Here is a 25,567-nt window from a genome sequence, read left to right as displayed (position 1 = left end):
AACTCCTGAAGGCAGGTCACATCAGCTCTGAGTAACTTCGTGACAGTTCTCGAGTGTGTGCTCTCTGCAGTTTAGATTCTGCCACATTACAACACTAACATGTTACAGTATTTCTCAGATATACTTTTTCATTCTTGTGTGTGTTCATTTGATTTTATTGACTGATCTACTTTTTGTGCGGTGAACTCTTTGCAGACAACCACACTTGTCCCCTCAATCAGTTCAAATGCAGCAACAATCGCTGCATCCCCAAACGATGGCTCTGCGATGGGACAAACGACTGTGACAACAACGAGGACGAGTCCAACAACACCTGCTCAGGTACGCACGGGACTGCTTTCACGTCGGGTTTAGATTTGGGGAGTTTTGGATGTCGATCGTGTGCCATCTGTCAGCGCTGCTCGTCTGTGCTCGCTGGTTCATTTTCAGTCGTTTCACATTTGATCAAATATGATTAATTCTATGAATAAACGCTGATGTGAAAACGGTGATTTCAGGAAAACGTAGCGTGGTTACAGGTGCTTCTCCGATCAGTTTTGAGGGCTGTTCAGCTATGTAAACTTTGCGCAGCTTCTCATCTGCACAGTAGGCCATGAAACATTTGTCTCTGACATCTTTTGATAAAAATGTTCTCACTTCAAATGTGCTTTATTCTCTAAGACTTGAACACTGGTGTCAGGTGCTGTCAAGGCAGCCGTCACTGTAATATTTTGAGGCTGTGAAGGAGCGGCGGTACTGTGCAATCAATCTCATTGTTTAAGGGCGTTCTAGTATCAAAGACTTGGAGCATCTACGAGGACACTTACAGCATATCGCATTAGTCGTACTACTCCGGAGCTTTTTATCCTCAGAGGATCGATCGATGAGCGTTAGCCAGAGGATGACGAATGTTCCCCCGTCGGTGGATTGACACGCCACATCAGCAAGACCTCAGCTGCTGTCACGTGCGTGACCACCAGCAAGTAACTGACGGCCCATCAGCAACGGCACGTTTTCCACGGCCGTCTTCAACCCCGCGATTGAGTGATAAAGGGTTTGCGCTGGCCTTACATTGACATTTGGGTGATCTAGTGACCATTAGAGTTGTTGTGCACCCGCTACACTGACTTATGCAGGTGCGATTGAATTAAGTGGCCTCTTTCTTCTTCCTCAGCCCAGCCCTGTCAGGCAGACCAGTTCTCCTGCCAGAACGGACGATGTATACCTCGCAGTTGGAGCTGTGATCGGGAGGACGACTGTGGGGATAAGTCTGATGAAATATCCTGCGGTGAGTCACGCGTGCTTTTCGCCAGACGCCACTCAAACGTCACTCTGTGTGTGACCGAGTACGTTTGTCTCGGCTCTGTTTGATTAACAGCAACATAATGATTTCATTAAACACAAATAAGAGCGTTTGGGGTCATTTTCTGTAACGATCTGTGCTTTACTTCTCACACTTAATATTAGTGAGATGTTTTAACTCTACCTAACACTTTCAGGGCTGTAAATTTAATATGCTGAAATTTCAAAAATCTCTTTACAAATGTCAAATGTATACGATGCAGTTCACAACAAAACAGCTCAGCTAATGTGACAGGTATGAAAGAGATTTATGTAAAACAAATCAAACCAAAGCTAACACAGACCTATGCAGCGTCTATGCTGCTATACCTACATGGCTAGTGCAGTGTGGATGTGTGTAATGCTGCCTGTGGAGCTGCTGGAGGTTCAAAGACAAAGGAAGACTGATGCAGGGTGGATAGCAGGAAGCACAGGTGAACAATGTCACCAGCTGCCTGCTGAGGTAAAGGATTTAGTTTTAGTCAGTAGCTCCGGCCGGTCGGTGGTCCCTCGTTCGATCCCTTTAGTGTGGCTGCTTCCCAAAAGTAGCAGGTTAATGTCCACAGCTTTCATTTGGAAAAGGAGAGAATGTGATTTTGCTCTGCTGGCCGTTTGAAAACATGAAGATAGAAGAAGCTCAGAAGACATTTTCCAACTACAAAATTCTTGCGCATTTTTGTGACGTTTTAGAAAGGCGCTGCTTTATTCAGTGGACAGAGAGACTTGGTATTCAGTTATTGATGCCGTGTTCTCTGGACCAAGACCTAGACATGTCCTCACAAATGGCAGCAGCTTCGGTGGGTGGTGCTGGGTACAGTAGCTCACTGTTCTCTAGTCATGTCTCAGTGGTATTATACAATCTGTCAGCTTCACTTAGGGAAAGTTGTACTCTGTGTTCTGGGCTAATCCTAGAAAGCATAATAAAAATACATGGCATGCCATTATGGCCCGAGCGTTTTGAGCTCTTTGAGTTCTTTGAAGATGTATTTAACCTTTTATTGAGGCAGGGGAAAGAACGTCTGCAGCTACAAATTTCATACGTTTTCATCAGCGATGCTGAATTGGAAGCATACGTTTAAAAGAAGGGCTAAAGGTTTTAAGACTCGCTTTAATCGCTATTTGTATGAAATCAGCCTTTAACAGTGATCGATGTTTGCCAAATGCTGCAGCGTGCTGTATCGCCTCAGCCTCCCTTTGTGTGTCCTAAGCCGCTTCAATACGCAGTCACAAACAGCCGGGGTGTAAGCAGTAATTAAAGTTCATGCTCGGCTTCATTCAATCATAATCAAGCTGTGCAGCAAAACATATTCTCTCCCGTACTGCTGTCTGAGCTTCCTCAGGCATTACTTCTCTGCAGGCGCTGCTCTGTGCAGCTCTGGCAGCTCACTTAGCTTCAGTGGAGCTACTGTGGGTTTAGGAACACCTGAAGCTCAGTGGTGGCCGCCTTAGAGATTGATACTAATTTGGATTTTGTTTGTCAGTAGTTTAGTAGTTGTCACACACCGTCTTCTACTGGGCGCTCGGTTCGCTCGCAGCTCTGTTCGCCGACATTATTTATGGATGCCGGTGTTTTATTTTTAACAACGCTCACTGTTTACTCGAAACCTTCATTATTTATGTATGTCTCGTCTTCATTTTTAACGAATGTTAAATTCCAGCCAGGCATGTGCCGTCGCTGAAACCTGACATGTTTGAGGAAAGCATCCTGTAGGACAGAAATATTATCTGTCTCCTCTGCAGCGCCTAAAAGTATTCCAGTCAACAAATCATTTCAAATATAGGCCTGTGTTTTATACTCGAGTCAATAAAGCTTCAGGCATCCAGGACATACCGTATCTCCGAGTCAGAAACACGGCTGGTGTCTGATGGGAATAAAAACGTTAACCTGACATTGTCACAATGTCATCAGCACACAGAGTCCACCGGAAACTGTTTGATTATTCAGTCTTTTTCTAATTGTATTGTCGTGAAACGTAATGTTGAACTGAGACGGAGCTCTTGGGTTTTTGCTGTTTCTCTGACCGCTGGCACAGTCTGATCTGGGACGTCCACTCCTGGAGGGACTGTGTTAACACTAGCATGAATGCTTTTATATTACACACCTGCTGATGATCAGTTCATCAGGTGAATGTGATGTTTTTACCCTCTCGATCGAAGCAGTAAGAGAGAAAGTGTGTCATCAGCAGGAAGAATCAGAAGGATGCTGGACATCTCAAAATCCATCATTTTTGATTCAAACATTATGTTCCTTTCCTAACATCACTTTAATCAGACAACTTTTTTCTGTTCTGTCAGATAATGCACTTTGTCACTGTGTAAAAAGGGGAAAAAACTAAAATGATGAAACGGCTAACCCAAGAGTCCCAAATGAACCCAAATGGGAATCTCTGGAAGATCGCTGAGGTTAAAGCTATTACTAAAAAATCCCTACGGTTACCAATCTGTGGTGGAGACAGGAAGATTAAACCTGAGCGTTGTGAGACACTGGGACCATCCTGCAGTCACGAATGTGAAGCGGGAGCTGTCAGCAGATATATTTAAACTACAGCTTATCGATGTTATTATCATTTAAAGTTATTCTTTAAGTCAGAGTATCAATGCATGTATGGAAAGACGTATAACAATAATTAATATTTTTAATATGTTCAGTTTTTGGTCATTGACACCTTTAACAAACCTTCATATAAGAATTAACATGATGAGTAAAATTTATATTGAAGATGTTTCACAAAGACTGAAATATCTCAGGACTAATGAATGAGTTACCCCGTGATGTGTGCAGACAACCATAATGTGCAAAAAATGATTTTAATCATTCTTGTTTTCCTGTTTTTCTTCCTATAACTCAAACATGTGCAGCTGCCTATAAAAACCTTTTTAGTTTATAGATTATTTTCATTTATTCGACAGAGTTATGAGTTATGATACGACAGTCTTTCACTCAGACTGTCGTCTTTGAGCCTAACAGCTTCCATATAATGTTTGTTATGCTGTTACAAGCACAGCTAATTGTTTGTGGCTTCGTGAAGCAAATATTTCTTTAATTTGAACTTATGTTTGTTTATGTGCAGTTTTCCCCACCTGTGAGCCCGTCACCCAGTTCAGCTGCTCCAGTGGACGATGCATCAGTGTGGAGTGGCACTGCGATTCAGGTGAGTGCAGGAAGCATAAACTGACTCTAACCTTGGTCAGTGGTAACTTTATTGTCCCCAGTGGGAAATTGATTTGCAGTCTCTTCATACAGAGAAAAACAAACAAACACAACACACACACACACAATACACACACACACACAAAGCCCAGAGAAAACAGCCCAAGTTTTTCATCAAAAAAGTGCATTGTGCAACGGCAACAACCCTTATGGTTTAGTGTTATTAACCAGGATTATATATACCTTATACTTGACACCCACCAGCGTTCATAATGATGTTGAGCTGTCACTGAACTTTTGCGCATGTGTGCAGATGACGACTGTGGAGACGGCAGCGATGAAGTGGGCTGCATCCAGTCTTGCTCCAATACCCACTTCCAGTGCTCTAATGGCCGCTGTATCCCCGACCACTGGGCCTGTGACGGCGACAACGACTGTGGTGACCTCAGCGACGAGACCTTGACCTGCAGAGGTGGACCTGCATGTAAGCGATGTCTGCAATGCTGATGATCAAACAGCTAGTGTTAACCTGTTTATTTATAATACACTGTCATAGATTAAATCATCACACACGAGCTGCCTGTGCCACCTTCATGAGCGCTGACTTATATTTATTTGAGTGTGCAAATGATTTTAGTTGCAATTCAAATCAGCATTTAAATGTAGGTGTTGTAATTACAAGTTTAACAGCTAATCAGCTCGAGTCCACTAACTCTGTGTTCACACTGCTGTGTGACTAAATCTTATCTGCTCTGTGTTCGGGGGAATTTTACCATCAGGACTTGAATCATTTAATCTAATTATCACACAAACCTTATGTAAGCTCCTAGAAAACTCACAGCTCGCTTGCTTGTCACTAGAATGTGTAGACTATTCATCAAACCATTTCCTGATGGGAGCTGCAGACGTCTCCTCCCCCTGTGTCTAATTCTGCCTTCACCCCAGAGGGTTGAATTTGTCTCCGCTGTGCTTCTACTGTTAAATAGTTTTCTATTTTTTCATTTAAGCATTAAGCCATCACATCCAAATCAACACACACACGAAATATACAATAAGGTGAGCTTGAACCAGTGAGTCAGATACTATGCCTCACTATGGATCAGCTGGCTTGGGTGGGTCATCTGCTCAACAGAAGGTTGGTAGTTTGATCCCCGGGTCCTCCGGTGAGCACGGTCGTGTATCGTTGGGCGAGTTTTGCTTACCCACCCAACCGTTCTTAAAACACAGGCTGTGCACTCCACAATCACACACACACACACACTCGTTTTCATATCTTAGTGAGGACATCTCATTGACATAATGCTTTCCGTAGCCCCTTACCCTAACCATTAAGAATGAATGTCTAACCCTGACCCTCAGCCTAACCCTAACCAGCCAACAGGGGACAAAGAAATTACACAAAATACTAACAAGCAAAACGGGACAAAAACTAATGAACAAAAAAGAAAAGGCTCATCGGGGGAAGATGAGGACCTCAGGGTGGACTTCGGTCCACAGAGGAACATTTAAACTACATTTTGTCCTTAAATGTCTTCAAACTGGTGGGCACAGCATTTTGTCCCCATGAGGACTGTTGGTCTCCACAAGTATAGTAGCATGCCTGTTTTCTGTCCTCACAAGGATGTCTAAACATGTGTACACACACACACATTACACAGCCGTCGTACCCGATTGTTTGATGAAACCCGTGTGTGTGATATACTAAGCAGAGCGATTAAAGAAGACAGAAATATGTTGGAGACATAAACCTTAAAGACTTGTGAAATAACTTCATTCTTCTAAGGGTGCTGACCCGTTATAGACGCCACTGCCCGGCTCACTGTCATAAATATTTGCCACCAATACATCTCTTTTAAAATAAAAGTTAACTACGACGTTTTTGCCCGTGACACTTTGCTGTATATCTCAAAGGCATTCATTGTCAAATTAATGTTGTTTTAGTGTTGCCACCAGTGATCGAGTGCAGTGCCGAGGAATTCCACTGCGTCACCGACGGGACCTGCATCCCGGAGCGCTGGAGCTGTGACGGCGATAAGGACTGTGAGGATGGGAGCGATGAGAAGGACTGCGAGGGCACGAAGAGGATGTGTGACCCCAAGGCTAAGTTCACCTGCAAAGATACAGGTAGTGAATACAGCACAGTGTTAAACAACATGATAACAACGAGCTGTGAGTTAAATGTGCAGATGACAGGTAGAAACACACAGAGCTGTCCTAGAGGTGCCACCTCTGTGTTGTGGTACTGTGTGAGTTATAACTCAACAATTAATGCAAACTGATGTTTCGTAGCTTTGAGATACTTTCCAGATTTTTTTTTTAATTTTTACACTTCATTAGTCAGCTGACAGTGATGCCGTTGGTCTGACTGTGGTAACATCGGATCCTGAGGCATAAAAATTGAACTTAGCATGGATTTGAGTTCAGTAAGAAAATCTTTATCATTTGCATCATTTGCTTGAAACAAAGGTGAACTTAAAGAGATAGTTAAATACATCATATGAGAGAGTCCACACATACACACTCACTGTATTTTTCAGACCAAGGCTCGTTAAGGGAAACAAAACAGATAAGTCAAACTTTACTCAACTCATTCTTCTTGCTTCCTCCACTTCTGTACCATTGATTCATTAATGTTGAATTCTCTCACAGCTGCTCTATTTCCATGTTGTTGCAGTATATTAATGACTAACCTCGTATTGTGGATGGATTATCTCAGTTGTTCTCCTGACTGAAGTTTGGTCCGTTTACAGCATCCTGCCATGCGATTGCATTTGTCCCTAACCATCGGGAACCCTCACGTTAACTTTTATCCAGTGGAAAAAAGTTAGCGTTCATCCTCCAGCTTCACTGTGTTTATGTTATGCTAACATAGCTGTGTCACTAGCGATCACGTAGCACAACATTATATACCAGCTAGCCCAACTTCAGTAACCCTACAAACGTCACTGCTGTTTAGTTTCCTGTCTTCATTTATGTTGGAAGTGATAGCAGAGCTGTACGTTTGAATTTGTTTCAGAAATCTCTCAGTCAGAACATGCTATATCATGTTTAGGTGGAAGCTAGCGAGCTAACTTCCTGCTAACTTCTAACTCCGTTAAATTTAATAAATCCTGTTTTTATGGATGTTAAACTTCATTGTTACACCTGGTAAAGCAGCAACGCTGATCATTTTATTAAAGATGAAAGAATTTAGACAGTTTGTAACTCTCAGTGATGCCGCAGTGATCGTTTGACTTTGGGACCTGAAACTGACAGAGTTTAGGACCCAGATTCCTCCGCGAGGCTCCTGACTACGGTAACTGTAATGCTCCAACAATCCATCAAGCGGTGCAGCTTCATAGCTTACCAAAGTCATACTAAAACATTTTTGACAGATTTTTGAGCGCCGTGTACCACATAAAATCGGTTTGAGGTCAGTAAGCACAACCAGAATTCATACAGAAGGAGCACTGATGATTTTTGAGAAAATTAAAGGATTTTAAGTGCGCCTTAAAGTGAGGAAAATACAGTGTATACAGTGTATATACATATATGTACTGTATATATACATATTATATTCATATATACATATAATATATACGTATGCATTTCTTGTTAGAAACAAACAGCTATAGCTCTCAGTTATTTAATTTGATTTCATTCATTTTTCATTTGAATGAGTTATAAATGAATCTTCCATCTGCATGTAGTTCTTGAACCAATCAGAGCCCTCTGTTTAAACAGTCCATGCACCCCGACTGAGCATCTACCTTCTTGTATTAAGTGTAAGAAAAAGGTCAAAAACAAAAGAAAATCCGTCTGCAGTCCTGGAATTTTCCACTTATCACTAAACGCTTTTCCTTTTCATTTTTGCTGCATGGTGACAGGTTGGCTAAAGCACACAGTTATTATTCTCTCTAATTCCACCGTGTCAGATCTCTGTTCACTCATGCAGTTTGTTCTGTCCTCCTCTGAAGAACACAGTGCCCTCTCTGGAAATATTCAAAAAAGCCTTTCTAAAAGAGCCGGTCTTAGCAGCTCTGACGGATGAAGGAGAGGCAGCGATGAAGAGGATAATCTGAAGCAATGCAACAAAACAGCATCTAGCGTGATAGGAGCTTAACCAAACTATGAAGTCAAGCTCAGGCACAATCTCAGTGACATCAGCTGATTCCTCAGTCGATATGCTTCGATGGATCAGATTTAGCTTCCCCACTGGTGCTGCACATGTGCAGGCCAGTTCACAGCCCAGCTTTCCCTTCCTGCTCCCAGTACATGCACGTGACAGAGGCGGTGGCGTGTGCTCTTTTTTTACGCTGTCCATGTGTGAGTATAAAAAGCAACAGAGGTACACGAACACGATATATACCACCAATTAGATAGTTACTATAATGCAGCGAGATGCTTCACTTGACTATGGTGCCTGCTATTAATACTACATATTAATAAGTAATGCTAATAGTACAAGCACAGTAATTTATCCAGAAGCACATTTTTTTTGCGTGAAATATCTAATCTCATGCCTTTAAATACACTGTGTTTGATAAAGTATTCAGTCACAGGGAGGAGAGTCAGACATTTAAATGGGGGGAAGGATTTATTCTCAATTTGAGACTTTTAGCCTGAGACAGTTTAATGAGGAACTTCTAGTCTGGAATCACTGCCAGATATTGCAGGAATAAATCTGGCTTACAGTGCCTACTGTATACACTCAATCCACTCATTTATATGGGAGTGAATACAGTGTGTGCTTTTACCTAATATCAGGGATCTTTACCTTTAGCATTACACTAAACACACCTCTGAACTAAAATGCGCTACAGTGTTGCTGTGCAGTCAGGATCACGTGGATGATATCAGCAAATATGAAGCTCTTTATACACGGAGCGGTCTAATTGGTGAGAAATGTTCAAATGCACACAGAAAAACACTGTAAATGCACTCATCTATTATTTAAAAGTGCATTTGCAGCCACACTGAGAGGATGGACCATCTCAAGAAATAAGAGTAGCCATCTCTCATTTGTGGCTACGCTAACGTTTTGTTGAATTAAATATGAAACCTGATATTTTAGTAGGTTGGCTATATTTGGAAAGAAGATAAAAAATGTATTTCACCCTCAAAATAATAATAAGCAATAGCTATGTTTAATAAATCCACTCAGAAGGAGGTTTCCCCTTCGTGCCTCCCACTCTGAATAAAAATGTTTCCCTTCTTTTACATCCTCGATCCATCCTCTGCTCTCAGACTGTACGGTTTTCAGGCTGTGTCGTTCAAGGTGAAATGTTCAGGATGGAGACTGGTTAATTCAATTACACAAATGATTAACCTCCTTGTCCATGTGCATTAGCACAAAAACAGCCCAACACAGCATCTGCGCCCCAAGTGTCGAGCATATTTTACTCATGGAGAAGTGTTTGTGTTGTGTTGTGTTGTGTTGTGTTTATCTTTGTAACTGCGGTGCCACTAAATGAGACATTTAGAATATAACGGGTTAAATCAGCAGCATCGTGTAAATGCATTTTTATTTAAAAGCAAACATACGCATTCGCAGTCGCGTCACCATCCCATGTGAGTTTGCACCGATCTGGCACCAAACACAGCCGGTGGGATCGAAAATGTGGAAAACATACAAGCTTTGAGTGAGGAAGTGAAAAGCATGCAGATACATCCCAGTGTCTCTGTTATTCACCCCCCCTCGTGGTTCTACCTACGTCTTTCTGCCCGCAATGAGGGATTTACCAATCAGATTCCTTTGCACAGCACAGGGAATATTGATTGTATGTGGACTTTTTCATTAGTTTAAACACAAACCTGAGAAGCAGCTTGTTGACTGTGGCCTTCTGGGAATAATACATGGCGTTTATGTTTTAAGGTTATGACAAAAGAACTGAGAAATCCATCTCCCCCTGAATGCATCAGCAAGGAGCTTTATTTCTGAATCCTGTGGAATGTTAGAAATAAAGAGATTTCATCAGTTAGTCATCAAACGTTCACCTGCTTGAAAGATTTGTGCTAATGTTTGCTCGGCTCCTGCAGGCAAGTGCATCACAAAGAGCTGGGTGTGCGACGGGGACATCGACTGTGAGGACCGCTCGGACGAAGAGTTGTGTGAGTCGGCTGTGTGTAAGCCGCCCAAGTACCCGTGTGCCAACGACTCCTCGGTCTGCCTCACGCCCGATAAGATCTGCAACGGCAAAGTGGACTGTGCGGATCGCTCCGACGAAGGACCCATCTGTGGTAATGATGTCTTATGTCTAAAGTATGTGGACACAAGAGTCGTGTATGATTACTGATGATCTAATTTCACAACACTGGATCAACCAGTGAATATAATGTTCTACACATGGCTCCGCCTACATCCAGAGCAAAGCTCACCCACGCGCTTCTTCTGTTTTATCGCGTTTTACCGACCGCCGTCACACTTTTTGTAAAAATTCCGGCTTTTCTCGTTTTCCTTTCTGGCGCTGAGGTTTCCAAACGCAGCCTTTTGTTGTGGACAGCTAATGCGGACAGCTCATCAAACGCTCAGTCAGAAAAAGGTTGGAAAAGTTTCCGGAGTAGTTGAGTCATACCAGTGTCAACAGATTCTGACAAGTTACACAGCGGATAATTAGACATATGACAAAACTTGTCAACGGCGAGATCCAAGCTGACTGTAACGGCTGTTCTTCCTCAGGAACATTTACACCCACCTTTCAAGCCCACGAGAGAATGTTTCATATAAGAATCATTTTAAGTGGGAAGACTAAAGAGAAAGTGTCAAAAATAATGACTTCCATCCACGGAAACTTTGAACGATGCACTTTCTGCATGGATGGATTAATGAAAACTTGATGTGTATCAGCAGTTTGGGACCAAAGAAAGTCGATACAAAGACAAGCAAGCCTTTGTTTAAAGGCAAATCTGCATTTACAGTGTTTCACATCATCACAAGTGTGATATGCAAGTATGTTGTGATGTTGGGAATGCCAGAAATCTCCCAGTGGAGCTCTTCGGTGTCCCGTCAGCATGTAACTGGTGTCTGTTGAGACCAAAGGGACAGAATATGAAGAAAAGTCTGCAAGTGTTTGTCCAACAGCCTTCAGATGAAACAGATTATCTCATGTGAGCAGCTCTTGCCATCTAATCTCTTAAAAGTGAACAGCGTAAACACGGAGGTTCATTTTCAAGAGCATCACTAGCCGAGCCTCGTGGGGGCCTTACAGGACCCTCAAGTGTTTTTGTAGCTAAAAGAGGCCTTCTGGCTCCTCATTGAAAATTAGGCTGTGTTCAGATGGGACCTCAGGGGTCTGATTGAGTTGCAGCAGCTCAGCAGGATTCACACCCACCATTTAGCAACTGTGACCATTTCTCCTTATGTTGCTAAGTCCAGGTCTTGAAATCAGCGGCTCGTTCACAGTGAGGGAAACAGAGCAGCTTCATTTTCACTCGATTTTTCATCTCGAGCTGCTAATTAACAAGAACTTTACGACAGGATAAGGAGCACAAAGTTAAGACTTGTTTTTTATGTAATTTCTAGAAAAAATGAGTTTTTTCCTGCTTTGCTTTAAATGCAAATAGACGCCACTCTTCTCCTCATGAATCTGCCCCACCTGCTGTTTATGTGCCTGCTCATTACACACCACCTTTATGCTTGACTTATGATGTCTGCAGCAGCTCACAGTTTAAAAGACCACATGTTTTTTCTTATGCTCAAATATTAAACCTTTAGGATTCCTGTCAGACAGACACAGATTCATCTCTGTGTACTTTCTAAGATTTCGGGACCTTTCTTCACCCCAGATTTGTGCCTTGTAGCCAGAGGGGGCTGCAGTCACCAGTGCACTGTGGCACCGGGCAAAGGAGTTGTGTGTTCGTGTCCCCCCGGGCTTCACCTGGACTCCAGCAACAAGACGTGTGAGGTGGTGGACTACTGCAGCCGTCACCTGAAGTGCAGCCAAGTGTGTGAGCAGTACAAGACCACAGTGAAGTGTTCCTGTTATCCAGGATGGATGCTCGACTCGGACGGCGACAGCTGTCACAGCACAGGTAACAGACCCGAGCCTTCTAATGTTTGTTTCAGTGATGCTGCAGGCTACCTCCAGCGTGCAGCACTGCCGGTCTGTGGCTGCAGTAATAATACATTTGTCCTTGGCCGTGATGCACCTGCACCGCATTTGATTTTGAGTTGAAATCTCAGCTGCGGTGCGAGCGAGTAATTGAAAAATGTAAGTTTTAATTATAGAGAAACGTATAATCGATTGATTCTGCGGACAGTAGCGGCTGAAACATGAGAACGTAATGAGAAGGTCCTCGTGTTAGCGTCTGTGAGTGGTAAAAAAGTGGAGAGGTAGTCTGAAGAACAGTAATAGATGGTGATTTAGAGTATCTATCTGTTCAAATCCAATCAAATGTGAAGAGGCTCGGCTGCCATGAGAACTGTCTGTTTCCATCTCCTCTGATGCTGAGTGAGCCAGCTCTGCCAGCTGACTCACCTCAGGCCCAGCATCGCACAAACACACACGTTTAACCGGCCTGGCATCGCATAATAAAGTCAAACTTTCTCCTAATGTGATTGCTGTGACTCACTAATCCATTTGATTAGACCGCTTTGAAGCCGCTGCAACACAATAGTTGCACACATGCTGTTGGACTGTCGCGTTCAGATTTATGGACCTCGCTTTGATTACTCGCTTCTCTCTTTGGCGCTGAGATTGATGGCAGTTGCAGCTCTAATCTTACATTAACGCAGGAAAATACACAATTTTCTCTGGGAGCTGATCTGAATTGTACAGCTTCATCATAAATCACATTTTGCATGCAAACACAAGCATTGCACCTGAATCCTGAGAAGCGTTGCTGCTGGATGCTTTGTGAAGTCCAGAGCTCACGTCTTTTCTTTCTTTTCATATCGCAGTAATAAATGGCTTGTTGGGGGGAAAAAGCTGTGAGTACACGTCGTCTCTGCAGAAGCATTGTAGCTAGTTTGGTCGCAGCACTGAGATGTGACATTGAGGCAAGGACACAGTTTTAATTACATCTGTGTTCCCTAAAGTGCGACTGAGTAAAGCGTGCTGTGAAGAAAAGACTTGCAAAAGTTTTTGAAATACTAAGTGCAGTTTGTGTACAAGTGTCCATGTGTGGCATGTTCCAAGTGTTAGCTGTGCGCCTCTCAGGAGACGAGCTGCACTGGAGGCAGAAATAGCCTCGCGGAGCCTCGGTGGGCGAGGCCGGAGAGTTTGGGATTGGGAGCGCGGTTTGCCAGCTTTACGACTTGTCGCTAGATTTAGACACTTCTTAGAGACCCTGCAGCATTTATTCCTCAAAAGACACGACTTACAAATGTATCTGCTTTTTTCAGAAACGGGAAAATGCCGCGCGTTGATTCCCAAAGTGCTTGGCAACACATCGGTTTGGCTGCATCTGATGCATATAAATGCGCGCCACATTATGGCGTGAGCCAATGAGAAACGTTTAAAAGCGTGTCATCTGCACAGCGCGCTGAGCCGAGTGGAAGCCGAGTAAAGGGAATATATTGCAGCAAATTAAGCTTAATTGTTTTAATTACTATGCAAATTTTACTGTTACAAAAAGCAGTTGTCATTAATAACACGAACAGCGGCTCTGTGCTGTGTGACTTATTAAAATGTCTTCTAGGGAACAAAAGAGCCTGCGATCTCTGATTGTAGCGTCTACGTATCTGCATGTGCTGCAGCATGCAGCCCTGATAGCACAGGAGCACGCTCAGGCTTCCATTAATGTTCAACGGTATTATGGCATCATTTAAAGCTAGCTGCTAGCAGTTAGCACAAGGGTTGACATTCACTTTAATGGAAAAGGGAAGCAGATGTTTGATTTTAGGTAAAGCAGGGAAGGACAGTGACTTCACTAAACAAGGCAGCAGCCATGCAGACTCGTGGCTCTAATATTTGCTAAACAAGATCATTTAATTCCTCGGTGTGGAGGATATAGTTTAATAACAGGAGCTGGCACTGTGTGGTTACTGCAAGACGACAACGCTGACCACCTTAAAAGACATCCATCTGCCGCCTTATGTGCGCGTCAGTGTCTCCACTTTGTTGCAGGACTTATAAAAATAATAAAGCTGTTCTTTAGATTGAATTTGCTTCATGCTCAGTGTGCACACAGCGTTAGGCCTCAGCTGGATGAATAGGAGAGGTGGAAGATTACAGCACAGATGAAAAAGGAGCAGAATAGGTCAGCGGCGATGTGCACATGTGCATCCGGTTTGCAGAGTCATTATTTTGACTTTACAAAACGACAAAAACCTGCAAGTCTTACCAAATATCTAGTCACGTGATTCATGAGGGTCATGGTTGATTTTTGTTTTCATGGTAGATTATTATTATTTTTTATGCAGCTATCTTGTCTGTTTTTAAATATATTTGGTAACAATAATCAGAAATGTGTCTTTGTGTCATTCATACCTTACAGTGAAAATCCTGATGAAGACGGCCACAGTCTCATTCTTCTCATGGTACGTTGATAATTTACACATAAGAATAAAACTTATTTCGACCGTCTCGCCTTCACTAGATCCCTTTGAGGCTTTCGTCATTTTCTCGATCCGGCACGAGATACGACGAATAGACCTTCACAAACGAGACTACAGCCTGCTGGTGCCAGGACTGAGGAACACCATCGCGTTAGACTTCCACTTCAACCACAGCCTCCTTTACTGGACAGATGTGGTGGAAGATAAGATCTACAGGGGGAAGCTCTCAGAGTCTGGAGGTATGCTCTCACACACAGATTCCTTCATCTAAAGACTGCGTCGCTGTCAGTAAAGACCTTCACGCCTCGCTCATTTTTCCTCTCAGACAGCGACGATGATATTGTTCTGTTTTATCCTGCTGCTGTCACACAGACTCATTTCTGCTACACAGGGCTGATATTGTCTCCTTACAATTTATCTCAGGTCGACCAAACTTAAAAATACTGCAGAAGTCTAAAGCTTTTGTAGTACAAAGTCTCATAAAATGATGAATCAGAACTTCTCATTCGCTCTTTATTTTTGTGGGTGGCAGTGCATTCACTGAGCCCGAGCCTTTATTTGCCTCTGTGGAGCAGTAGATATCACCTCTGTGGCTGTTCCACCCTTTGTGAAACACCCACAAAAGTCCATCCATGTGAGAATCGCTGTAAACAGATGGATTTTAATATATTTATAATCCATTTGCCTTTTTTTGTATTAAAGAGCTTCCCTCCAGATTATTCAGAGTTTCTTTGTTTGCTTCATGAATGTCTTTCTGCACTAACCACTGCTTCCTGCTGACTGTCGGTTATGTCAGTGCTGTATGAGCTACTTCCACACATGATGAGTGCAAACTGTTGGCAGTATCAGGTCTAAGCGTCGTCTGAAGTCCTCTGAAGTACTGAGGACATGCAGTTTGGTGCGGGGAACGTGCAGCACTCGAGCAGAGCATGCAGCTGTCAGCGCCCAGGGTTAGGGTCTGTTCTCACAGGGACTCAATCACACATCACACTGACTTAAAGAGCTAGCAGGGCTCTGTTAAATGTCCGATCTGACTCATCCAGACATTTGCCTTCTGGCACGCGGTTCAGTCGAGCGGCGATTAGAAAAGTTCAGGGCTGAATGAATGTGAAAGAACGTGAAGTCATGCGTTCTTGCTGCCAATGCTGTTTCAGGGGTAACGGGAATCGAGGTGGTCGTGCAGCACGGCCTGGCCACTCCGGAGGGTCTGGCTGTGGACTGGATCACTGGGAAGCTGTACTGGATCGACAGCAATCTGGACCAGATCGAGGTGGCCAAGCTTAACGGAGAAATGCGCACTACGCTCATAGCCGGAGGGATGGAGCACCCGCGGGCCATCGCTCTCGACCCGGGACAGGGGTACGTTGGGCACCAGCTCCCTCATTTACAGACTCGGTAGCTGTTTTTCCATCAGGCTCTAAAATTATGAGAAAAAAACCACGCACATCCTCCGTCTGCTTTTCCCGTCTGCATCAGCCTTGATGTATGAACATGTCTGTCATGTTGGGGTTCATTAAAGCAGCAGTTATAAAATCCAGTCAGTAGTGCTTTGCTCTTTATTCCAGTAATAAGAGCTGCTGTACCTCCTGCTTTATATGCTTTACTGCCCATTCTCTCTTGATCTTCAAGAATGTTATTCTCTGAAACACTTTAACCACCATTTTTAAAAAATAAAAGCTTTATTCTTATTTGAATCATTCCCCTCTGGGCCCAGTTTTCAAATCGTGCTGTTGTTTATCCTGCTGAGATGCACAGAGAGGGTATTTGCAGAATGATCTGTGGCTTTGAAATGAATGACTTTTCTGTGCCCTACAGTCAGCAAGCATGTCTGCAACAGCAGTGTAACAGGTCCAGCTCATTATTAGCCGCTGATACGACACATCTGGAGACTTTGTATGTTGTTGGTGCCTGAAGAGAAAGAGCTGCACCGAGAACAGTGGGAGTTCGTCATGTTTAGCTTGAAATGCACGAGGCATTGTTTAAAGGTTGCAGGCTTTATAGGTACCTCACGTGTGTTTTTGTTGTAATAATGCATTTTGGATTAGAGTGATTTAAATCTCCTTTATAAGAAACATATTCCAGCACGTGGGAACAGGAAGAATCAAACTTCAGGACATAAAGTTTCAGCCTCAGAGCGCTGCAGACGTTGTTATTCTTTAATCTGGATATATGTGTATATATTTATCTCAGTTAGTGAAACAATGATGCTATTATGTGCATAATAGTTTTCTTTTTAATAGTTTACATCTTCTCAAAAGTTCTTTTCAGTTAGTGGGAAGTAGGTACAGGTTATGTCTTGTTTCTATGAGTGGAGATGCTCGGCTGTGTCCACGTGCTGTCTGTGTTACACAAAGTAAATGAATAAAAGATGGATAAACTGGTAAAGGTCTGAAAGTAATTACAATCATGCTTTTTTATCATTTTAACACACATCATGTAGGTGAGGATTGTTGTTTAAATCTGCTTTAAGTCAGGTGAATGTTTTCTGTCAGGACCGACATCGATGCATAACAAAGGCTTGGATCTGAATATCGGAGCTTTCCGTGAGGTCATCCTCACCTTTCTCGTCAGTTAGCCAAACGACTCAGTCTTTGTCTCCTCTGACCATAAAACCTTTGTCCAGACAGCAGGGTGGTGTGGATTTCAGAGCAGGGCCTTCTTTCTTGGCGGGCACCGTCTCAGTCCACGGCGATGTAAAACTGGTTCCAGTGTGGTCGGTCACACTGGTGTTGCAGCTGTTTCCAGTTCATGGCAGCTTGAGCATTGGTTTGTTCCTGAACATCCCAGGATGACAGTTTAGGTCTTCTTTCAGAAACTGATGACACGTCCTTATATCTACATACTTTTGTTTGAATTGATGAAACCTGTCCCAGCATGTGTGAATATGTAATTGTCCTGAGACCTTTACTGAGGACTTTTCCGAGGAAGTATTGGTGAGTCCAGTGAGCGCTGTCAAACAGTCTTTATGCTGCCACAGAGACATCATCACTTGTAGTCGGTTATTTCAGTTATTAAACCAGGTGAGTGTACGTATTTGAGCCTGTCTGTATACTTTTGACCTGTGTAGTTTAGAGACGATCCAAAAAGAATTGAAGTTGTTATTTAACCTCCTAGGACCGGGCGTCCACATATGGGGACGTCACATTTTGGGTTGTCTAGACCACAATACTAAATTTTGCTCTTTCAAATAAGCCACATTGTTCAAAGGGGCACCGTTGTTGTTTCTCATGTTGTTTTTGTACTAAATGCTGCTGTGTTCAGACTCCAAATAAAGAGTTTTGCACATCATTAGTCAGTTGTGACTTTATGGTGTTCTATCGAACTCTATAAAGCCAAATAGAAAAGAGAAATTAAAAATGCATGCTATGAAAGTGCTCGGGTCTCAGGAGGTTAAAGTCATTCAAAGATGTGTGCTGTACAATCATCCCACCCTGAAACCGGCCAAAGGAGTCATTAGAAGACTGAATCACCAGGACGTTTATGGCATTCATGGCCAGCGTATGAAAACTTCTTTATTATTTTGAGTTTTGCACTGTTCTGGTCTGGAGCAAAATGTCCAGTCAGAAATATGACCGACCCTTTACCTGGGTGGGTGGTCCTGTTTGATCCAGTGCAGTGTGGTTCACTGCTCTTTTGACATAGGCAGTGTACTGTGAGCTTAAATTTAGCAGTAAAAGACGCGACTGTTGGTCCCACAAGTTTAGTAACATGCCAATTTTCTGTCCTCACAAGGATGCCTAAACATGTACGCACCCACAATCTTAATTTACCCTCAGTGCTTTGCATCAGTGCTTAATAATAATAATAAATATAATAGATCTCTACAGTTTTTTACCCATTAAGATGACACTGCTTGACATTAAAAAAAAAACCTGAGACATGTTAAAAATAATTGAGTTACTTTTTTCCAAGAGCAAAAGTAAGAAATCGGTTCTGTGCGTAAGCACTTCGCTCCTGGAAGTCGAGTTAATTTTACACTCTATCTACAGCATTCATCATCAGCAAATGAAGCATGACACTGAATCGGTTTGCCTCTGCCGCTGGTGTGCTGCTAGGATTTCACTGTGAACTAACCAGGAGTTGTATATTTTGGCCAGTGCATTTAAGATTAGAGCAAAGCCAGACTTTCCAAAAATCAATTTAACACTCTTAAGAAATGAGTAATCTGCTCATGCACTCCCCCTATAGTGGGAGGATGACTACAGTACATTTCATGCTTGTGCAGAGTAGGATTAATGGCTGCTTTTGGTGCCTAAAGGCGCATTTCCATTACAGGGCAATAATTCTAATCTAATTACTCAAATCCACTCAAAGTAGTGGGTCATTGATCAGGGAGGCCTTATCAAGTGAATAAGGCTATCGATCTGGTCGAGGATATTTCTTCCTAACACAGTTTCGTTGTCGTCGGTGTGTGATTTAAGCTCGAGGACCCGGTTTGCCGTCCGTTCTGGATGACTTTGTGGACCGGCGTTAGCATTGATGTTTGCTGCGTTGGAGTAGGACAGGGTAGTGTCCTGGCCACATCAATAATGGTGTTCATTTTCAGGCCTCATTGAGCTGTGAAAAGTCATAATAAAACAGATGGCCTCCCATTTCCAGGCCTGTCACAGATGTTGAGGGTTGCGCCGGATCGCTGGTGCTGTTCTTGGACAATCATCATTGCCACTGTCTGTGTTAATACACGCAGTTACAGCATCATTTTATTGTGAGCAATTACCCCATTTTTCAGCTTCTGGCTCTGACAAACAGCAGTAAGTGATGGCTTGTAAAGCCTAACAGGCAGTTTTGTGGATGTACATTTTTTCTTTGTCTGTTGTATAAACAGATACATTTTTCTTTTTCCAAGGATCCTCTTCTGGACCGACTGGGATGCTACTTTCCCCCGAATCGAGGCTGCATCAATGAGCGGAGGAGGCAGACACATTGTGTTTAAGGACATGGAGATTGGAGCCTGGCCTAACGGACTAACACTGGACCATTTGGAAAAGAGAATTGTTTGGACCGATGCACGGTTAGTCTTCATCTTCTTTTTAGGACTTCTGAGGCATGTGTGACATTAAATCCTCCCAGCAGGCATGAAATAATGGAGAAAATGTAATATTTGGTACAATGGCCATCTCTTGGTTTAAGTGGGTCTTGAACAATCTAGTAGCTCCATCAGTGGACTGGAGGGTTTCGCTGTGATCTCCCTATATCCACTTGTCCCCTTCGATGCATTTGAAGAGTCGTTTAAAGCACTGATACGCTGTCGGTCTCTCTTGAACAGCTCCGACGCCATTTTCTCTGCCCTCTACGATGGTACGGGCGTCATCGAGATCCTCAGGGGCCACGAATACCTGTCCCACCCCTTCGCCGTGTCTCTCTTTGGGGGCAGTGTTTATTGGACGGACTGGAGGACGAACACTTTAGCGAGAGCCAATAAGTGGACCGGGCAAAATGTGACGGTCATCCAGAAGACGAGTGCTCAGCCTTTTGACTTGCAGATCTTCCACCCCAGCAGGCAACCACAAGGTGAGCTCGTTATTTCTGGCTTTGTTGTTAGAAACGGGAACGCTTCGATGGCTGGATGTGTGTACAACATGTAAAACCTACATGTTTAAGGAGTTTGAAATAATGAACCAGAGCATTCAGTTATAACACCAATAAAAAAATTGAATTTGGGTTTAATCCTGTAGTACTAGAGGAACTGACCGTGGATAGATTCAGTCTCATGTAGCAAAGGGAAGAAAAATGAAGCATATTGCAATTAATTCCAGCTTCTGCCTGTGCCTTAATTTGGCCTGTCAGTCAATGAGCATGTGTCTGAATGAAAAGGTAGTCATGCAGAGAATTAGCTAGCTTGAGTTAATGATACCTTTTGAATGATTTTTTTTTTTTCCACCATCCATATTACTGTAATTGGCTTATATTACCTTTTTTTCTTGTACAAAATGTGAATAATGGAAGCTGCTGAATGAGAAGCACATCTGCCAGTGAATAATTGTGGCATGTCCAATAAGCAAATCAATTAGAAGTGTGAATGGGGTGTTGTGATTGCAGAAAATATTCAAAATACTTCTGAAACTTCATTAATATTCACTCCAAATCTGTATTCGCATCACCGTGGAACAGGTAATCGATTCAGCGAGACGCTAAGAAGCCAAGTTTCTGACCACAAAAGAAGCAGAGTTGATGAGCTATCTGACAGGAGGCCTACACGTGTAAGCCAGTTTTATTTGAGATGCAGATCGGGCTGTGAGATACAGTGCCAGGCTTGAAATTAATAGCACAGACTGCATTTTCAATCAACAGTTTTTTTTGCCCAAAACGGGTGCTTTGACATTGAATTTTGATTTATTTGTAAAACAGATGCATCAAAATAAAAACCTGGATTTTGACAGTTTGGTCACATGTGCCAAGAATGTGATCGATGTCTCCATCTCCATCAAGTATCAGCCTTGTCCTCCTTGGACTTCCTCATGTGTGATGCACATGGTAACCACTGTTTTATCTATCATCACCAAGATCTGTCGGTAAAGCTGCACGCAGGCGCTGAACGAGCCGAGGCTTTATGGACCTGAGACACCAGGACAGAGCAGGTTACTTTAGCTTATCGCCTCTTTAAGACTGTATATTAGAGAGTAAGTGCACAACAGGGTGATGACAGTGAGTTCTACTGATGCTGTTGAACTGTTGGAGAAGCTCGACTTGAAATGGGAATCATCTGAGCCTGCACAGGCGTTCACTGCAACTTTCAACATGCTGTCAGGTTAATCGTGTTAAAATGACGTTACCGCCAAAACTGCGTTAACGCGGATCACCCTTTGCGTGGGGCTGGACAGCTCGTTAACGCGGCATATCTCCGTTAACGCAGTTTTGGCGGTAACGTCATTTTAACGCGATTAACGCTGACAGCCCTAATTTTATCTAATATTTTTTCTATTTTTGTTACGGCAAAATGTGGTTGTCAAGGAGACGGAGTGATTAACACGTCATTAAGACCAAATTAGTAAATAAACGTTGCATATGCTTAACAAACTGAACTGTGCGTGTTAGAGAGTAGAGCACGTGTTTACTCTGGTACTACAGGTATTACAGTCGCCGGTCCTCTGTGACATCATGAGCTGTTATAGTCACATCCACATGTAACACACGATACTTTACCACTACTGAATGTAGAGAAAGTTAGGATCTTGGGCTTATGTTCTCTAGGAATCGACTAAGGAGCGAATGACACACAGCTAAAAGAACAGTCAACATTTATTCAAAACAAAACCAAAAACAGTCATTCAACAGTTCACAACAGTTCCAATAGTCCATATTTGTCAGTCCGTGTATTCAGTTTTAGAGTTCAGTTTTCAGAGATCTTTTCAGTTCAGGTGTGTGTATAGTGTTAATGTTAGTAGTACGACCCGGGTAGTGTATTGTTCTGAGATCTCATAAGCTTATCTGTCAAGAAGTAACGCAGTTGTCACTTCAAAGTAGGCTGGAAACCTTTCCTGCATCGCAGCTGGGGATCCGGAATCCTGGCTCGCAACTTTAGACTCCAACAAAAAAACCAACCTGCACAGGGCAGTGAACATATTTTACATGAATATCATATAACAACTTAATCAACACTAGTGACCAAATGCCTTTCACTCTTTGTATATAACGACTTAATGCAATCGACAATAAAATTAATCCAAGAACCTTAAAACAATTTCCACATCATACAAATTTAACTCAGATCTCATATTTTGTGAACAGCAGTCACATCAATCCAATGAATTGAGAGAATGTACATTACTGATGCACGAGGAAAGTGCAAAACGTGGTCGCAGTACTATTTAGCCAAAGACTGCTCATATTTATCATCTCATTACAATAAATAAAACTTACCTACTAGCTTCCAAAGAAATATTTCCGATTGGTTTAAAACATTCACAAGTGAAGAAATAAAAAGATAAGACAGCACTTAAAAGGAACATATGAAATTTACATTACACTTAGCTAATGATTAGCTAACGATTAGCTTGCTATGCTAGCGCAGTTAGTCAACTCACCGGAAATGAACAAAAACCACAAAAACAGAGGTACATCGGCATCAACAAAAAGTGTCCGCGTTTCCCAACAAGCGGAAGAGTAAAATCCAATTTGTGTCTTCACACATAACCTTTTTCTTGAACAAGGATTAAAGAAAAACTCGGTGAGTAGCTCCGACCAGCATACGTGGCCTTAGCGCTATTCTCCTTCTCTACATCAACTCAAGTTCACAAGCACTAAACAATCTCATAGTGCCACCTACTGACATTCTTTGGGAACAGCAGTTCATTTTCATTAGGCAAATTTTAGGTGGGTTACACACAGCCTGTGACATTCATGCATCTGAGTTAATCAGACTGTACCCAGCGTTATGCTTCTCTGCAGAGCCAGGGTACGGCTGTGTGCGGATCTGCTTTACAGGGTTTGGAGTGTTTAAGAAAAGCGATGGTTTTCCAAAACTTTGCAGTCGGTGTTGGATTGTGTTACTTTCTCGATTTCTCACCTTGGTCACGGTAAGTGTGTCCTGTGCTCGTTGGGTTTTCTGTTTTAATGTGTGCTAACGTCATCTCAGTTCATACACTCAACAGGGCCCGGATGGCAAGAGGAGCTTCTATCCCCAAGCCATCCGGGCCCTGAACCAAACCCCCCCCCCCCCCACACACACACACCCGCCCTCTCACATCATCTATAATTGACTGAGACAGGACTCTCTTCCAGACACTCTAAACCCACCGGCACAATGTACATTGCAAATTCCTTTAATTTTAAATATGTTTATATTGTCTATTCTGTAAAATAGTCAGATTGTCTATTCTTATTTAATTCACTTAATGTGAATTAAATTTTTGCACATGTCGAGGAGCGTGTCAGGCTACATTTCACTGTGTGTTATACTTGTATAACTATGCATGTGACAAATAAAGAACCTTGAACCTTGAACCATCCACTTATCCAGTTCAGGTGTCACAGGCTACCCTGTGGACAGGTCACCAGTCTCTCACAGACATAGAGGCAAACAACCACTGATTCACACCTACAGTGAATTTCGCACCACTAATTAGCCTGACCCCGTGTATGTCTGTGGACTGAGAGAACACCCAAACTCTGCACAGGCCCCACACTGCAGTCAAACCCACGCCCTTCTTGTTGCACCACCTTTAAAAAAAGCTATTGATTTTATCATTCTTGTACTAAAAAGTTCAATTTATATTTACAATTTAGTTTAAATATTTAATAAAATCTATTTGGTGTCCCTGTATGGATACAATATTGTAGTTCTGTGCTGTATCATTTCTCTCCCACACGCCTGCTATCAGGCAGTCTCTTCACTGAATTCAGCAGGTTAGTTAAAAATGGCATCATGTTGTCTTTAATAACAGACATAGTCCTGTCCTAACACAGGGACCTCAGTGTCAGTGGACGTTCTGTCCTCACAGTCACGGTAGATGAGTGTGAGCCAGGTCTTTCACCCAAAGAAGAGAGACAGCGCGTTGAATCCTTTCTGGAAAAAGCTCAAGTGGGGATGAGCTCACTATTAGTCACTTTAGCCAGAACCTGTGTCTCAGGATGTGATGCTTCACTGACCCCTGAACATCTGGACCAGAAAAAAAACGAAGGTGGGAGAGATGAGCACAACACCCAGCTTCCCTCTGAAGCTTCCAGCAGGTGCCAAAGGGGAGCCCAGGAGAGCCCAGGGGAGCATCGGGGCAATTTGAATGAATAACAGCAACAAGAAGCCTATTTTCACTCTGCCGTTATAAAGAGCCAGTAACATAAAAATCTATACTTTAGACAGTTTAACCAACACAATAACAGAATCATTTGATGCTGATGTGTTTCTGTAACATCATGGTGTACTTACATTAAGCTCAGCCACAGTGATTAGACTGCATAGTCATTCATGTCTCCACTGAGTTTCTGTTTTCAGCAGTTGGGTCAGTTTTTCACTATAATCTATTTAGTGGCGTGAAATTAGTAATTTTCTATACGTACAGCTGACGATAGCTCTACCTTTTTTTTCTTCTGTTCCTTTAGTGAATGATGGACACAAACAGTTATGCATTCAGAGGATTTAACAGAAAATGAATTTGTTTGTTTTCTTATTGTTTTTGAGAGGTAACAGTTTCTGCTGCTTTGCATTTGCTGCACAGAAATCTGAAAGTTTCAAATAAAGCAACACTTTGGCTGCGATGTTGCTGCCCGTCGCTCCTCGACACGGCGATTCAGCCGAGTGCAGTAACGTTACCGTGTTTCCTTGTTAGCATACTGAGTCGGCCGGGTGTTGTTTCCAGAATGCAAAGACAGAGATGCTTCTTTTCAGTCTAAATGAGCCGCATTTGTAATGCAATGAGGTTCTCCAGTGTGCTGCTGAAGGAGCTTGGGAAATAAACTTTGAATGAGCTTGTTTGACATGAATCATCCAGAGTAGATAGAGAAATGCTTTTGTCTGATGCATGAAATATGACTGCAGCATGATGAGAAATTATTGAACTGTGGGTGATTTTCTTTAGTCTGACTGAGGTGATTTAGTGTGAAGAGAGTACAGTAAGAAATGGTGCAAACTCAGTCCTTTGTATTGCGCCTACAAGGGCACCGCTCAGTTTAGTTTGTGGTAA

The 25,567-nt window shown here is 42.8% G+C and overlaps 1 protein-coding gene across 8 annotated transcripts in view; it reads left to right on the top strand.

The window, feature by feature from the left end:
* The window catches only part of lrp1bb (low density lipoprotein receptor-related protein 1Bb), a 260,158-nt gene that overhangs the window by 136,061 nt on the left and 98,530 nt on the right, over positions 1–25,567 (top strand). For all 8 annotated transcript variants that reach the window (XM_063499991.1, XM_063499988.1, XM_063499992.1 and 5 more), the window contains 11 exons: positions 196–321; positions 1,154–1,267; positions 4,392–4,472; positions 4,785–4,955; positions 6,413–6,595; positions 10,490–10,690; positions 12,236–12,481; positions 14,990–15,187; positions 16,103–16,307; positions 19,795–19,959; positions 20,215–20,459. In XM_063499991.1, coding sequence (XP_063356061.1) covers positions 196–321; positions 1,154–1,267; positions 4,392–4,472; positions 4,785–4,955; positions 6,413–6,595; positions 10,490–10,690; positions 12,236–12,481; positions 14,990–15,187; positions 16,103–16,307; positions 19,795–19,959; positions 20,215–20,459 — 1,935 coding nt within the window. The remainder of the gene's footprint in view (positions 1–195; positions 322–1,153; positions 1,268–4,391; positions 4,473–4,784; positions 4,956–6,412; positions 6,596–10,489; positions 10,691–12,235; positions 12,482–14,989; positions 15,188–16,102; positions 16,308–19,794; positions 19,960–20,214; positions 20,460–25,567) is intronic.

This window comes from Pelmatolapia mariae, linkage group LG16_19 (genome assembly GCF_036321145.2).
Source record: "Pelmatolapia mariae isolate MD_Pm_ZW linkage group LG16_19, Pm_UMD_F_2, whole genome shotgun sequence".
Lineage (NCBI taxonomy): Eukaryota > Metazoa > Chordata > Actinopteri > Cichliformes > Cichlidae > Pelmatolapia > Pelmatolapia mariae.
Note: the sequence above shows the minus strand (reverse complement) of the source record. Positions and strands in the feature narration are given on the sequence as shown.